General features: G+C 42.3%; 1 protein-coding gene and 1 pseudogene across 1 annotated transcript; one reads left to right on the forward strand and one right to left on the reverse strand.

The window, feature by feature from the left end:
* LOC109836243 lies at positions 696-2208 on the reverse strand (annotated as a pseudogene).
* On the forward strand, positions 3172-4134 carry LOC109836244. The gene has a single exon (XM_020404108.1). It carries the CDS (start codon positions 3172-3174, stop codon positions 4132-4134), a length of 963 nt encoding a protein of 320 aa, XP_020259697.1.

A 17946-nucleotide genomic window follows, 5' to 3' on the forward strand; every position in this document is an offset into this window, starting at 1 on the left:
AAAAAATTGGTTGTCTTGTTGTTTGTGTGATTTGTAATAGCTTATTTAGGTTCCCTCGACAAGTCAGTCCTAGAACTGATGAGAGGAAGAGCTGATATCCCACTTTGTTAAAATATTTTGCTTTTGGTTCTTGTTTCCTTGGTGAAACGAGAATTCCTATTGCGACCTAACTCTCTTGTTGTGCTGCCGAGATGCTGCCGAAATTTCCGCTGCGCGAAACATGATGTTCATTCTATATTACAAGCATAGTAATCAATTCCCTCAATGAGCTAAATCGAGGATTTCAAGTTAATGTCCGCCATTTTAACTGTAGAAGGACATAGTGCCCATTGATCGAGAACAAACATTAGAATTTTGTAGCGAGACAATTTAGTAACAAGAGTTGAATTTGCATTTGAATCTGTCTAAAGTGATTTTTTTTAGTTTGCAACAGAGAGTCTAGCAGATATACAGCAGAACAGGGGCAATTGATGCTGATAGTAGTCAGATTATCAAGTTCATACTATCATAAATAAGCCAATAAAAATTCAGATCTATCCAATTTCCAGTAATAAATTTATATTGCTATCTATTCCAGTATACAGAGAGGTTCTTATATCAATTAAAAAGGTAAAAAGAAGAACAGGTTGAGGGTGAAAATGAAGCAACACTAGAGATGGACAAAATGTATGAAAAAATTATTATTGAGAGTTTGTTCATGGTATATGCTGTGAAATATAAGCAAGAGAAGTGAGATAGATTCTGATTAATTCTATTATTTCCTTATCATAAAGCAATTCATTAGTGGACATTCCATCATAGCTTTCTTGGCTAAAACCTGGCGAGGAGAAAAAAAAAAAAATAGGTAAATGCACATATCTGACAAAACGTAATGAATTAAATTATCGTTTATTATACAGAACAGATTGGTCATTTAGAGAGAATAGAAAGAATCTAACATGCTTATTTTTTTATCATTGTACAACTTACCATTTTCAGTGATGTACATGGGAGTATTGTCGTATCTTTCCTTGATGTAGAGGACCAGTTTCTCCATTCCATGTGGAACGGCATAAAAATTTGGCATTCCAGCCTACAGTGTCAGTAGATGAACCATGAAGATATTTAATTTTAATCTTATTCACCATATATCAATAATTTATTTATTTATTTTCTCTTTCACTCCGCCTTGGTTCTTACCGGAGATCCAATGGGTACTCCATTTCTTTCTGCAGTTGTGGATACTAAGGCATTTCCATCGAATCTATCCACCATACATGGAGAATTCATGCAGTCCTTCACATAAACAGTTGAATAATGATTGATTCCGATGAAATCCAATTTATTCTGCAGTTTTCTCCTTTCTTCAGCTGTGAATGTTGGTAACTTTGATGCTAGAACTCGGTACATTTCGATAGGATAATCACCGAAGATTATAGGATCTAGGAACCTGTACAAGTAACGTTCTGTATTAGTGAATGATAATAAACAATGAGGAACTAGATTATGCAAAGTCTACCAAAGAGTTCCTTAACATATCAGTCTCCAGTTTTTAGTAAATATAGACGGCATCGCAAGCATGAAAAAGAAAGTTCGGTATTATGATGAATTTTGTGTATTTAAGGAAAGTTATTACCATCCAACTTCAAAAGATAAAACCCATTGAGCAGCCAAGAAAATCTTCGGTAGTATTTCTTAGGAGCTCATACCGCTTGCTCTGAATCACAACACCAATAGAACCCCCCTTGATTTGCCTGAATAATAGAATTCTTATAAGTTATGTGTTACATATAGAATAATATAAACAGATGAACATTATAAATCCTATAATTTCAGAACTAAAGAATATGATAAAGTTTTATTTATTTTTTACCTGATAAAATTTTCTGTAGATATCGACGGCTGTTGCATGTGACAATATAATGTTACGTGCGGTGCTATATGGTTCAGGCGAAGAATCTCCAAACGCACAATTCCCATATGGTTCTGAACAATGACTTGGAGGGTGATCTCCACTGACATAACCGAATTTCACCATAAAGTTCGGTTCATTAAATGTCGTCCAGAATTTCACTCTATCTCCAAATGCCCTGAAACATACTTCTGCAAAATGTCCAAAATCTTCCCTGAAAGCAAAATGAAAATAAAAATATAAAAAAATTATTATACCATGTATTACTCTGTAATGAGATCATAAAGTTTGTTTCTTTTTTCTGCAACATTCTGCATTTCTTTTCTTTTTAACTAAATCATGATTTTCCATAGTAAAGCCTTTAAAATAATTGGAAAATGAAAAATAGCTCTGGTTCCTGTTTCTTAGTTGAGCAAATATTTATGGGAGATCCTTCCTAATAGCTTTAATGTCCGACATCTACTTCTCCCTTTTTCTTTTCATATATTATGCATCTATTTTCTCCAGTTAATCAGTTAAAATGTTGAGCCAACAGATAAATCCTGAAATGGTCAACGACTCAACAAGGTTAGCTCTTCTTCTCAAAAGGAAAAACATAAGGTAATCCCATCTAGTTTGTTAAGATGACCGACATTAAAAATGCCATTCTGCTCTTTTAAATTACAAGAACTGTATTTTATCAAAAAAAATTCTTGCAGAAAACTTGCGAATTTGACATGTATGCATGAGAATTTCAACTACATAGATTATGATTTATGACTATGAAGATGTAGATCATTCCATATAATAATACTAATAGTCCAACAAGGAACTAAGTGTTGAAAAGTAAACTTGATTTTGGATCAAGTTTAATTATTGGATCAATGATCCAATTATTATTTGTTGGGCCAAAACCCAATACTTGATCCAAATTCTAGAGTTTTCTCTAGAAATATCTAAACATCTCCACCTCCTTAAAATGTTCTAGAAAATTATAGAGAATGAATATTTAGATATTTCTCTAGATAATTGTAATATAAAATTCTAAATATTATGCTAGAACTCTCTAGATTTAGAATTAAAATATTCTAGATATTTTGTACTTTGGAGGCTATAAATACCTCCCCTTCCCTCTCATTTGTAATCAAGAAGTTCCAAGTTGTTCTAAGGTGTTCAAAAGAAATAAAAATCTTCTTCTTCCTAAATTTCTATTGTCTCCCGAATTCTTAAACACTTTCTCCATCACCTCCAAATATTTCTTCCCAACAAAGTGGCATCAGAGCTAGAAGATTCCCTTGAAGATGGCGAGTAACGGTGTTCCCTTTCAAGTCCCGATGCTCACAAAGAGCAACTATGACAATTGGAGTCTAAGAATGACGGTTATCCTAGGAACATATGACGTGTGGGAGATAGTCGAGAAAGGCTTCATTGAACCGGAGAATGATGGTAGTCTATCTCAAACTCAAAAGGATAGTTTGAGAGAATCAAGGAAGAGAGACAAGAAGGCTCTCTGTCTAATCTATCAAGGTCTAGATGAAGATACATTCGAGAAGGTCGCGGGAGCAAAGACGGCCAAAGAAGCATGGGAGAAGCTTCGAACTTCTTACAAGGGAGCAGATCAAGTCAAGAAGGTACGTCTTCAAACTCTAAGAGGAGAATTTGAAGCGTTGCAAATGAAGGAAGGTGAACTCGTCTCCGATTACTTCTCAAGAGTTTTAACGGTTACTAATAACCTAAAGAGAAATGGCGAGAAGTTAGATGAGGTGAGAATCATGGAGAAGGTTCTTAGATCGTTGGATCCAAAATTCGAGCATATTGTCACTGTCATTGAAGAAACAAAGGATTTGGAGGCTATGACGATGGAGCAACTTCTTGGGTCGTTACAAGCTTATGAAGAAAAGAAGAAGAAGAAGGAAGATATTGCAGAACAAGTACTCAAGATGCGGATTGATCAAACTAAAGAAGAAAGCGGACGAAGTTATCAAAGACGAGGTGGCGGTCAAGTCCGAGGACGAGGTCGTGGATATGGAAATGGACGAGGTTGGAGGCCTCATGATGACAACACCAACCAAAGAGGAGAAAGCTCATCAAGAGGTCGTGGGAGAGGAAATCAAAAACCAAGGTACGATAAGTCAAGCGTTAAATGCTATAATTGTGGAAAGTTTGGACACTATGCTTCCGAATGCAAAGCTCCGAACAATAATAGAGTTGAAGAGAAGTCCAATTATGTTAAGAAAGAAGCCAAGAAGATGATATGCTATTGATGGCTTACAAGAAAGATGAACAATATGAGGTTCACAAGTGGTACCTCGATAGCGGTGCAAGCAATCACATGTGCGGGAAAAGAAGCATGTTTGTGGAGCTTGATGAATCGGTGAAAGGAAATGTGGCTTTGGGAGATGAATCGAAGATGGAGGTGAAAGGTAAAGGAAATATTCTCATCCGATTGAAGAATGGAGATCATCAAATTATTTCTAACGTTTACTATATCCCAAGCATGAAGACCAATATATTGAGCCTTGGGCAACTCTTAGAGAAAGGTTATGATATTCGATTAAAGGATAATAACCTTTCTATAAGAGACCAAGAAAACAATCTCATTACTGTTTGTGGAAAATTTGCAGTAAAAGAAACGAAGGAAAATTGATTTGTATTCCTTTAATCTCAGTTACAATTGGATTTCCTGATTATAAAAGAGAGGAGAATGATCTGGATTCTCCCCTTTGTTTAATTCTGGGTTCCCTCGAATGCTCACGTCGAGTTTGCTTCTCGTTGACGATCCGATGTCTTGTACTCACTGGAACAACGGTCTTCTCCTCACGATTTGACGTTGTGGAGAACTTGCGTGGCAAGTTTAAAAATCTTGATGAGTTGATAACTCTGATCGAGTTTAGAACTCTTGAAGAAGAGTTGATTTGAACCGAGAATCGGTTCTCAAGCCAAGGCCGAAGGCTTCAAGGAATGCTCCAAAGGATGAATATCGATCTCTCCCTTTGCTGCCAAGAAGTTCCAACCGACCGAACCCTTGAACTGAATTGATTTTCAGTTATTTATAGGGGATTAAGGGGTGTAACCACCTCCTTAATTCGCTCCTAAGTGGGGCTAATGGGATGTAACCGCCCTTTAAATCACTCCTGAGTGGAGTTGTGATCCCCTCAGATCGTGGGAAACGGTTTTAGAACCGTTCAGCTGGTGTTTGAACGAGTCAAACGCAGGCCCGCGTTCTGGCATGGATTCTGTGTCCAAACGCAATGCCTAAAAGCTTGAACGCAGCATCTGGAAGCTCGGACGCAGCGTTTGGAAGCTCATTTGCAGCGATTTAAGAGCTGCGTTTGGCAGCGGATCTGAGCTGCGTTTACAGCAATTTGAAAGCTGCGTTGGCAGCGTTGGAAGCTACGTTGGCAGCAATTTGGAAGCTGCGTTGGCAGCGTTGGAAGCTGCGTTTGGCAACGGATGAAAGCTGCGTTGGCAGCGCTTGGAGCCTGCGAGTCGGGCAGTGCGTATAAAGCTGCGTCGGCACGGTTGAGCTGCCGTCTGGCAGCGGTTGGAGCTGCGTTTGGGCAGCGGTATAGAGCTGGCGTTGGCAGCGCTTGGAGCTGCTCTGGCAGCGTTAGAGCTTGCGTCTGGCAAGCAGTATAGAGCTGCGTTGCAGCGCTGGCTGCGTTGGGCACAGGCGGTATACGAGTTACGTCTAGCAGCCGGTTGGAGGTGCGTTGGGACAGCGGTTGGACTGCGTTTGGGTACGCGGGAGCTGCGTTGAGCTGCGGTGAATGAGAATGCGTTGAGCTGCGTTCCGTGGCTCATGACGCGATCGTCTTGATGCTGGTGTGCGGGGAGGATCTTCCATGCAGTTTTGATTGAAGAGACCGTCGATTGTGTAGTCTCTTTCTGTCGAAGCGTTGCAATCCGTCCATTTTGTAAATTTTGCTTTAGCTCTCTGATATATGAGAGTCGTCAGATTATAACTCCCGATGTTGATTATGAAGGACTGTTTGATTAGAGCTTACCATAAATTGTCGAGTCGTCAGATTGTAACATTAGCGATCTAACGTGCTCTCAAAGTTTGTAACCTTCTGGAGTCGCAGAGTGTAACTTCCATGCATCGTGTATTTAATAGGGGACAGCTATCTATTTGTGAATTTTAGACAGCTATCAGAACCTTCCAAAGTTTCGAAAGTTCGCGAGGTTGACTGGGATGAAATTTTCGGATACTTTAGGATCTCAAACTCTGATCTTGGAGCTGTTGATGTCTTGTGGTAAAGGATTTGTTCTCTGCACTTGCTTCGAAGGATCTGGTTGAAGGGATTTGCGAGCGTAAGCTGTTGAATGTATGCGCCATAATCCTGCTTCTGAAAATGTGGGGGTGAACCCTGCATCTTTGAACTTGAGATGGCGGTCTCACCCTTGCATGTTAAATTGGAACACGGGTGTGACTCCGCGTTTCCGTTTTTGCATCGGCAGGGTCTACCTCCTCAAACATTTTGACTTAAGCATGGAAGTGGCTTCCGTGCATTTTTGACTAAGTCTTTGAGACTTGTCTTTGGCTCATCTGTTTTAAGTCTCGGCTCACATCCATTAAGCTGATGGACCTGCAAACGTGCATAGGATTTTTGGCAAACCCTCAGCCATCAACGGATTTGATAAGCCTTTACCGACTACCGTTTGAGTCGGGCTAGCATGTGGATTGTCTAAGTCCGTTCCACATGTAACGTTGTGCTAAGAGAATGAACCCTCTTAGACTTGATGCTATGATTTTGAATACATAGACTTTGTCATTTTCACGGGAAACGACTAACCGGCAACGCGTGTTAGGCGTAGGCTTATCTCTAATTAGGGATCGAGATAAAGTCCCCCATACGTGTAAGGCATGAACTTTGGTGCTACGATATTGAATACGTAGACTTTGTCGTTATTTCTTCCTGTGTTACTTGAAACACTGAAAGAAAGTTAGAAACGCCAGAGGTGTAATATTAACTTGGCATGAATTTTTACTTAGAGTGAAATTCAGAAATTTTCTTTATTATCACTCGGATAATTTCAGAAAATCTCTAATCCACTGGGGATTTTATAATGACAACTTGCTATTCTTGTTGAAAAAGGATTAACAAGTTCATTGGGGGGTTTGACTGTTAGAGGTGTGATGTTAACCTAACAGTATTTTTATGGACCTATCGCTCCGTTGATGAGAGTCGATAAGTGGAAAGTGTTGCGATCGGAGCAACTTTGAGGACCTATCGCTCTATTGACGAGAGTTGATAAGTTGATTTTGTCAGAGGTGTTTGATATTAACGTGACAAGATTGTGTTGCGATTGGAGCAACTTTGTGACTTATCATCCTATTGATGAGGATTGATAAGTGGGTTTTTGTCAGAGGTTTAGTGTTAACGTGAGATTGTGTTGCGATGGGAGCAACTTTGTGGACTTATCATCCTATTGAAGAGGATTGATAAGTGGATTGTCAGAGGTTTGGTGTTAACATGACGGGAATTTGTTGCGATCGGAGCAACTTTATGGACTTATCATCCTATTGAAGAAGATTGATAAGTGAATTTTGTCAGAGGTGTGATATTACCTATCGCTCTGTTGACGAGAGTCGATAAGTGGAAAGTGTTGCGATCGGAGCAACTTTGAGGACCTATCGCTCTATTGACGAGAGTCGATAAGTTGATTTTGTCAGAGGTGTAGTGTTAACGTGACAGGATTTGTGTTGCGATGGGAGCAACTTTGTGGACTTATCATCCTATTGACGAGGATTGATAAGTTGATTTTTGTCAGAGGTGTGATATTAACGTGACAGGAAGATGTTGCGATCAGGGCAACTTTGAGGACTTATCGCTCTATTGGGGAGAGTCGATAAGTTAATTGTCAGAGGTTTGGTGTTAACATGACGGGAATTTGTTGCGATCGGAGCAACTTTGTGGACTTATCATCCTATTAGCGAGGATTGATAAGTGGGTTTGTCAGATGTGTGATATTAACATGACAGGAATGTGTGTTGCGATGAGAGCAACTTTGTGGACTTATCATCCTATTGACGAGGATTGATAAGTGTGGACTTATCATCCTATTGACGAGGATTGATAAGTTGATTTGTCAGAGGTTTAGTGTTAACGTGACAAGAGAATGTGTACTTGTGACTTGCACAAGATTTTAGGAATTAGCGTCCCGCTGGGGAAACTTGCTAGGTGAGTTTATCATCAGGAACGATGAGTTCTGATACCTGTGATTTGAACAAGATTTTGAAGACTTAGTGTCTTGCTGGGAAAGATTGAGATTTGAGCAATTTCGGGGACCTATCATCCTATTGATGAGGATTGATAAGTTGATTGTCAGAGGTGTATTGTTAACGTGACAAATTGGGAGTGATGCAAGCTGCATTCATACTCTGTGGGGTGATGATCGTCAGAAGTATAATATTAACTCGACGATGTAAAAGATTCGTTACTCTTAATTCAGTGGATTCCAAGTAACCAACCCCCAGTCTTGATTAAGACTTAGCAGGGGAATAAAAAGAGGTAGACAAGGCACATCACCTAGTGGGGCACTATCCATGAAGTCGGAATAAAGGCACGTTACCTGGTAGGCCATTATCTGATGAGTTTGACTATCAGAGGTAACTGTTAACGTGATAGTTTTGTGGACCCGCCATCCTACTTGAAGAGGATTAGTGGGGGGATTTGGAAGAAAATGACTATCAGAGGTGACGGTTAACGTGATAGTTTTGTGGACCCGCCATCCTACTTGAAGAGGATTGGTGGGGAATTTGGAGGAAAAGGACCTATCAGAGGTGACGGTTAACGTGATAGTTTTGGTGGACCCGCCATCCTACTTGAAGAGGATTAGTGGGATAATTTAGAGAAAATGGACTATCAGAGGTGATCATTAACGTGATAGTTGTTGGACCTACCATCCTACTGAAGAGGAGGATTAGCTTCAGTGGCCGTAGTATCTTCCGGTTCTGACTGGGAAGAGTGAGCTTGGTCCGATTGCTCAGGTGATAGTTGGGCTTGGTCCGATTGCTCAGGTTGATCCTGCCTACTTTGTTCTTCAGCTTTAATCCTGACAATAATCTTTTGAGCCTGTTCGCCTTGAGAGATTAGTTGTCTCCAAGAACGACATTCTGCAACCCCTATTCGGGCTAGGAGGTCGGTTTGCAAATTGTGTCGACAGGTCTGAACTAGGGTAGACTGTGTCATACCTGTCGGACATCGTAGAGCCATATTTCGAAACCTTTTGACGAAGGATTTGACGGACTCCCTCTTCTTCTGCTTAGTGGCGAGAAGAGTATGGATGGAGACTTCTGTATCCTCTTCAAAGAATCTTGACAGGAATAGTCTCTCTAGATCTGTCAATTTTTGGATACATCCCGCAGGTAGTTTCCTGAACCATTCAAAGGCAACTCCCTTGAGGGTGCCAAAGAACAATCGAGCCAATATAGCGTCGTTTGATATCGCATTTCCAGTCTGTGATTTGAAATGATAGATATGTTGGTTCGGTGATTCCGTGCCGTCAAAAGTTTGTAGCGTCGGGACCTCGAATTTTAGAGGATAAGGGGTCAGGTATGACACAGTCTACACTGGTAGAGACCTGTCGGCACAATTTACAAACCGACCTCCTAGTCCGAATCGGAGTTGCAGAATGTCGTTCTTGGAGACAACTAATCTCTCAAGGCGAACAGGCTCAAAAGATTATTGCCAGGATCAAAGCTGAAGAACAAAGTAGGCAGGATCAACCTGAGCAATCGGACCAAGCCCAACCTTCACCTGAGCAATCGGACCAAGCTCACTCTCCCCAGTCAGAACCGGAAGATACTACGGCCGCTGAAGCTAATCCTCTTCAATAGGATGGCGGGTCCACTAAAACTATCACGTTAATGATCACCTCTGATAGTCTACGGATTCTTGCCTAGGTGGCGAATCTGTCTTCTGAGATTTGGCCTTGTCTGTGACAATTTGAGTCAACAGAGTCATGAGTTCATTGATGGCCTCTTGCTGAGATTTGAGCATGGCCTCCTGCTCATCAAGTCTCTTCGCGAGAAATAGGATGGCGGGTCCACTAAAACTATCACGTTAATGATCACCTCTGATAGTCTACTTTCTCCAAATTTCCCCACCAATTCTCTTCCATAGGATGGCGGGTCCATCAAAACTATCACGTTAACAATTACCTCTGATAGTTTATTTCCTCCAAATTCCCCCACCAATCCTCTTCCATAGGATGGCGGGTCCATCAAAACTATCACGTTAACAGTTACCTCTGATAGTCCATCAACTTACCAATCCTCTTGAAGTAGGATGGCGGGTCCACCAAAACTATCACGTTAACCGTCACCTCTGATAGTCCTTTTCCTCCAAATTCCCCCACCAATCCTCCTCAATAGGATGGCGGGTCCACCAAAACTATCACGTTAACTGTCACCTCTGATAGTCATTTTCCTCCAAATTCCCCCACCAATCCTCTTCAAGTAGGATGGCGGGTCCACCAAAACTATCACGTTAACCGTCACATCTGATAGTCCTTTTCCTCCAAATTCTCCCACCAATCCTCTTCACCTCTGACAATCAACCTATCACTCCTCTTCAATAAGATGATAGGTCCTCAAAATTGCTCAAATCGCAATCTTCCCCAGCAAGACGCTAAGTCTTCAAAATCTTGTTCAAATCACAAGCATCAAAATTCATCAATTCTGATGATAAACTCACCTAGCAAGTTTCCCCAGCGAGACGCTAGTCCCCAAAATCTTGTTCAAATCACAAGTACACATTTTCTTGTCACGTTAACACCAAACCTCTGACAAATCAACTTATCAATCCTCGTCAATAGGATGATAAGTCCACAAAGTTGCTCCAATCGCAACACAATCCTGTCACGTTAATATCACACCTCTGACAACCCACTTATCAATCCTCTTCAATAGGATGATAAAAATCTTGTTTTGCTCCGATCGCAACACAATCCTGTCACGTTAACACCAAACCTCTGACAAATCAACTTATCAATCCTCGTCAATAGGATGATAAGTCCACAAAGTTGCTCCAATCGCAACACAATCCTGTCACGTTAATATCACACCTCTGACAACCCACTTATCAATCCTCTTCAATAGGATGATAAGTCCACAAAGTTGCTCCGATCGCAACACAATCCTGTCACGTTAACACCAAACCTCTGACAAATCAACTTATCAATCCTTATCAATAGGATGATAAGTCCACAAAGTTGCTCCAATCGCAACACAATCCTGTCCCGTTAACACCATACCTCTGACAATCAACTTATCAATCCTCTTCAATAGGATGATAAGTCCTCAAAGTTGCCTTGATCGCAACATCTTCATGTCACGTTAATATCACACCTCTGACAAAATTCACTTATCAATCCTCATCAATAGGATGATAAGTCCTCAAAGTTGCTCCGATCGCAACAAATTCTTGTCACGTTAATATCACACCTCTGATAACCAATCCACTTATCAATCCTCTTCAATGGGATGATAAATCCACAAAGTTGCTCCGATCGTAACATTTTCTTGTCACGTTAATCCTACACCTCTGACAAAATCAACTTATCAATCCTCTTCAATAGGATGATAAGTCCTCAAAGTTGCCTTGATCACAACATCTTCCTGTCACGTTAATATCACACCTCTGACAAAATTCACTTATCAATCCTCATCAATAGGATGATAAGTCCTCAAAGTTGCTCCGATCGCAACAAATTCTTGTCACGTTAATATCACACCTCTGACAACCAATCCACTTATCAATCCTCTTCAATGGGATGATAAGTCCAAAAAGTTGCTCCGATCGCAACATTTTCTTGTCACGTTAATCCTACACCTCTGACAAAATCAACTTATTAATCCTCTTCAATAGGATGATAAGTCCACAAAGTTGCTCCGATCGCAACAAATTCCCGTCATGTTAACACCAAACCTCTGACAATTAACTTATCGACTCTCCCCAATAGAGCGATAAGTCCTCAAAGTTGCTCCGATCACAACATATTCTCTTGTCACGTTAACATCATACCTCTGACAAATTCACTTATCAATCCTTATCAATAGGATGATAAGTCCACAAAGTTGCTCCCATCGCAACACAAATCCTGTCACGTTAACACTAAACCTCTGACAAAACCCACTTATCAATCCTCGTCAATAGGATGATAAGTCCTCAAAGTTGCCCTGATCGTAACATCTTCCTGTCACGTTAATATTAAACCTCTGACAAAACCCACTTATCAATCCTCATCAATAGGATGATAAGTCCACAAAGTTGCTCCAATCGCAACACAAATTCTGTCACGTTAACACTAAACCTCTGACAAAACCCACTTATCAATCCTCATCAATAGGATGATAAGTCCATAAAGTTGCTCCAATCGCAACACAATCTTGTCACGTTAATATCAAACACCTCTGACAAAATTAACTTATCGACTCTCGTTAATAGAACGATAGGTCCTCAAAGTTGCTCCGATCGCAACACTTTCCACTTATTGACTCTCATCAACGGAGCGATAGGTCCATAAAAAATACTGTTAGGTTAACATCACACCTCTAACAGTCAAACCCCCCAATGAACTTGTTAATCCTTTTTCAACAAGAATAGCAAGTTTTCATTATAAAATCCCCAGTGGATTAAATATTTTCTGGAATTATCCTAGTGATAATAAAGAAAACTTCTGAATTTCACTCTAAGTAAAAATTCATGCCAAGTTAATATTACACCTCTGGCGCTTCCAACTTTCTTTCAGTGTTTCAAGTAACACAGGAAGAAATAACGACAAAGTCTACGTATTCAACATCGTAGCACCAAAATCCATGCCTTTTACGCATGAGGGACTTTATCTCGATCCCTAATTAGAGATAAGCCTACGCCTAACACGCGTTGCCGGTTAGTCTTTTTCCGTAAAAATGACAAAGTCTATGTATTCAAAATCATAGCATCAAGTCTAAGAGGGTTCATTCTCTTAGCACAACGTTACATGTGGAACGGACTTAGACAATCCACATGCTAGCCCGACTCAAACGGTGGTCGGTAAAGGCTTATCAAATCCGTTGATGGCTGAGGGTTTGCCAAAAATCCTATGCACGTTTGCAGGTCCATCAGTTTAATGGATGCAGAAACCGAACGCCAAGGTCACACCCGTGTTCCAAATTCAACATGCAAGGGTGAGACTCGTATCTCAAGTTCAAAATGCAGGGTCCACCCCCACAGTCCAGAAGCAGGATTATGGCGCATACCTTCACACAGGTCCTACGTGGCAAATCCCTTCGACCAAGATGCCTTCGAAGCAAGTGCAGAGAACAAATCCTTTACCACAAGGAATCAAGACAGAAAGCCATGAAGATCTCGCGAAGAGACTTGATGAGCAGGAGGCCATGCTCAAATCTCAGCAAGAAGCCATTAATGAACTCATGGCCCTGTTGACTCAAATTGTCACAGACAAGGCCAAATCTCAGAAGACAGATTCGCCAAGCTAAAGTAAAGATTACAAAATGATGATCTTTGCAACGCTTCGACAGAAAGAGACTACAAATCAATGGTCTCTTCAAATCAAGACGTGGAAGTCCTCCCCGCGTACCAGCATCAAGATGCGCCGCGTTCATAGCCACGAACGCAGTTCAAATGCAGCTCTAAAAGTTGCAAACGCAGCTTAAATCGCCACTGGACGCAGCTCTATTCGCTGCCCGACGCAGCTCAACATCGCTGCACAACGCAGCTCTATTCGCCGCCCGACGCTGCCCAACGCAGTTCCAAGCGCTGCCCAACGCAGCCCTATACCGCTGCCAAACGCAGCTTTCATCCGCTGCAAACGCAGCTTCCAGACGATGCGTTCAAGCTTCCAGACACTGCGTTTGGACACATAATTCATGCCAGAACGCGGGCCTGCGTTTGACTCGTTCAAACACGAGCTGAACGGTTTCAAAACCGTTTCCCACGATCTGAGGGGATCACAACTCCACTCAGGAGTGATTTAAGGGGCGGTTACATCCCATTAGCCCCACTTAGGAGCGAATTAAGGAGGTGGTTACACCCCTTAAACCCCTATAAAAGCGAGTAAACTCAACTGAGTTAAGGGTTCGATTTTTCTTGGCTTGAATCGACCATTGAAGGCTCTTGGCAGCGAAAAGAGGATCCTTCATCCTTCGGTTGGAGCTTTGGAGATCGGCAACAAGATCTTCTTCATCCTTGGCTTATAACCGACTTTCGGTTAAATCAACTCTTTCATAGAGTTTCAAACTCGTTCAGAGTTCTCCACAACGTCAAATCGTGAGGAGAAGACCACGTTCCAGTGAAGCAAGACGTCGGATAGTCAACGAGAAGCAAACTCGACGCGAGCATTCGAGGGAAGCATCTCATCGCCACCGTGAAGAACCCAGAATTAAACAAAGGAGAGAATCCAGATCATTCTCTTCTCTTTTGTAATCGGGAATCCAATTGTAATCGAGAGTAAAGGAATACAAATCAAATTTCCTTCATTGTCTTTTTATTACAAATTTTCCACCAAACAAAAGATGGCGACTCCGCTGGGGACAAGCTTCTCTGATGAAGAAGTGGTGGTGCAATCCGATGTTCATCTTACTGGAACAACCGTCGAAACTCTCGTGGTAGAGTTTGATCAAGCCAAGTTTGAGGAGGCCCTCTCCTCCGGATCCCTTAGCCCCAAGGCTATGCGCAAGATCCACAAAGTCTCCAAAGAGACTAAAGCTCCAACTGTTGCTCCTATACCGAAGGAAGCCTTCTCCTTCAACCAAGAATGCTCGAACAGCCAAACTATGGGCTCAGCTTCGGCCAAACTTGTCCACCGAGTTGAAGGCTCTGCGTTCGTGCCAAAGCAACGTTTCTCGGGTCACGAAAGGCCCATAATAGCGGCCAACTCTGTCGACGACATCGCTGCAAAGGCCTTAAAACAGACCAACAAGAACGCCGCTCGACGAAGAAGAAGATCTCGACGACGAGCACAACTTCGAGAAAATCGATCCTCCAACCAACGCGAGCTTCGCGTTTGTGAGCCTAAACGCGACCCTATGCCCTGCGTTTCTATTTCAGAATGCAAGTCTCGCGTCTATGAGCCCAAACATAGGCTCTGTGTGAATAAGACTGAACGCAGCCCTCAGAACTGCGTTTCACCAGCAACACCTGGAGCTCAGGCATGCGTTCGGGTGACGAAATTCAATATGGATCCTGGCCTTCTCCGTGGAGCTTCGGGGCGCTCCCCCGACCCCCGCCGGGGGGTATACCATCCCCCCCGGACCCCCTGGCCAGGGGCGTGCCGCCCCCTGGACCCCCGGCTCGCTGACCGGGCAGCGAGACCCCCGAATACTCTGCGTAGCGCGACTTGGTTGAGGGGCGGATATAAAAAGTCCACGGATTCAAAGTATCTCAACCAGATCCATGTTCACCAAGAGCCAGTCTTGTCTAATCATGGACTGGGGGTTCCAGTTCAAACCTCACGATCAGTGAGTAATTCTCCTCGAATCTTTACAACAGATTTGAGAGAGTTCATATCGAGAGAAAGACCGATGCAACAAGTCATTCCTACGGTCCTCTCGGAATGTCAATGCTGCTCATATGCGGCCCAACTGTTGGTGTTCAACCAATTTATGAATGTTGTTTTGCTCAACCAACGACGACGTTCTCACAGGAAGAAGTCTCCAGAGACCGAGTATCCTGAAGTCACTATCAATGTGATCGGTAGAGGGAAAGCCTCAGGTCCTAGTTCCGATGACTCTGAGACAAGTCGTTCGCCGACCGTTAGAGAAATCGCTAACGAGTTTGAAGGGATCTACCGACGCACTCGGACGCGAACAGGAGCCATTCCCCCTGTCAACTATCGAAGGTTAGCCAGAGGAACCAATTCCGATGATGAACACTCAGCCATTGCAGAGTCCCAATCATCAAGCTCTTTTGTTGAACATGAGAGCTCCGCCTATATGACAGAAAGCCATGAAGATCTCGCGAAGAGACTTGATGAGCAGGAGGCCATGCTCAAATCTCAGCAAGAAGCCATTAATGAACTCATGGCCCTGTTGACTCAAATTGTCACAGACAAGGCCAAATCTCAGAAGACAGATTCGCCACCTAGGCAAGAATCCTCCCGGAGAGGACAAACGTCTTCATCCCGACCTCACACAAGCAAAGGGAAGGAAAAAGTGGTTGATGACACGGCTTCTGACCAAGAAGCCCACAATCTGAAATCTTCCTCTGATGATGGAAGAGAGACTGAGAACGAGTATAATCTCCAGTCTGTCAAAATGGAAGAATTGGAAGCCCGCCTCAATGCCATTGCTAACAGAAGTGAGCTCCAAGACGAGGGAGTTGTCAGGCCCTATCCTGCCGAATGGGATACAACCCCTTATCCTCCCAAGTTTGAGGTCCCGACGTTACAAACTTTTGATGGCACGGGTTCACCGAACCAACATATCTATCATTTCAAGTCACAGACTGGGAATATGATATCAAACGATGCCATACTAGCTCGATTATTCATTGGCACCCTCAAGGGAGTTGCCTTTGAATGGTTCAGGAAACTACCTGTGGGATGTATCCAAAAATGGGCAGATCTAGAGAGACTATTCCTGTCAAGATTCTTTGAAGAGGATACAGAAGTCTCCATCCATACTCTTCTCGCCACTAAGCAGAAGAAGAGGGAATCCGTCAAAGCCTTCGTCAAAAGGTTCCGAACCATGGCTCTCCGGTGTTCGTCAGGTATGACACAGTCTACCCTAGTGGAGACCTGTCGGCACAATTTGCAAACCGACCTCCTAGCCCGAATCGGAGTTGCAGAATGTCGTTCTTGGAGACAACTAATCTCTCAAGGCGAACAGGCTCAAAAGATTATTGCCAGGATCAAAGCTGAAGAACAAAGTAGGCAGGATCCACCTGAGCAATCGGACGAAGCCCAATCTTCTCCTGAGCAATCGGACCAAGCGTCCACAAAACTATCACGTTAATATTTACCTCTGATAGTCCATCAACTTGTCAATCCGCTTCAATAGGATGACAGGTCCACTAAAACTATCACGTTAATGATCACCTCTGATAGTCTACTTTCTCCAAATTTCCCCACCAATTCTCTTCCATAGGATGGCGGGTCCATCAAAACTATCACGTTAACAATTACCTCTGATAGTCAAACACATCAGATAATGGCCTACCAGGTGATGTGCCTCTATTTCGACTTCATGGATAGTGCCTCACTAGGCGATGTGCCTTGTCTACCTCTTTTTCTTCCCCTGCTAAGTCTTAATCAAGACTGGGGGTTGGTTACTTGGAATCCATTGGATTAAAAGTAATAAATCTTTCACATCGTCGAGTTAACATTACACTTCTGACGATCATCATCCCCACAGAGTATGCATTCAACTCGCATTACTCCCAATTTGTCACGTTAACAACATACACCTCTGACAATCAACTTATCAATCCTCTTATCACGTTAATATTTACCTCTGATAGTCCATCAACTTGTCAATCCGCTTCAATAGGATGACAGGTCCACTAAAACTATCACGTTAATGATCACCTCTGATAGTCTGCTTTCTCCAAATTCTCTTGCCAATCCTTTCAAGTAGGATGGCGGGTCCACAAAAACTATCACAATCAATCCTCTTCAATAGGATGATAAGTCCACAAAGTTGCTCCAATCGCAACACAAATCTTGTCACGTTAATATCACACCTCTGACAACCAATCCACTTATCGACTCTCTCCAATAGAGCGATAGGTTCTCAAAGTTGCCCCAATCGCAACACATTCTGTCACGTTAACACTAAACCTCTGACAAAATCCACTTATCAATCCTCTTCAATAGGATGATAAGTCCACAAAGTTGCTCCAATCGCAACACATTCTTGTCATGTTAACATCATACCTCTGACAATCCACTTATCAATCCTCGTCAATAGGATGATAAGTCCTCAAAGTTGCTCCAATCGCAACATTCTCCTGTCATGTTAATATCACACCTCTGACAAAACCCACTTATCAATCCTCGTCAATAGGATGATAAGTCCTCAAAGTTGCTCCAATCGCAACACAAACTCTCGTCACGTTAACACTAAACCT

The sequence above is a fragment of the Asparagus officinalis genome, chromosome 4, assembly GCF_001876935.1.
Source record: "Asparagus officinalis chromosome 4, Aspof.V1, whole genome shotgun sequence".
In the NCBI taxonomy this organism is placed as follows: domain Eukaryota; kingdom Viridiplantae; phylum Streptophyta; class Magnoliopsida; order Asparagales; family Asparagaceae; genus Asparagus; species Asparagus officinalis.

Bases quoted from the DNA above. Each gene is read 5' to 3' on its own strand.
- LOC109836244 (XM_020404108.1), top strand. From the start codon at position 3,172: ATGGCGAGTAACGGTGTTCCCTTTCAAGTCCCGATGCTCACAAAGAGC.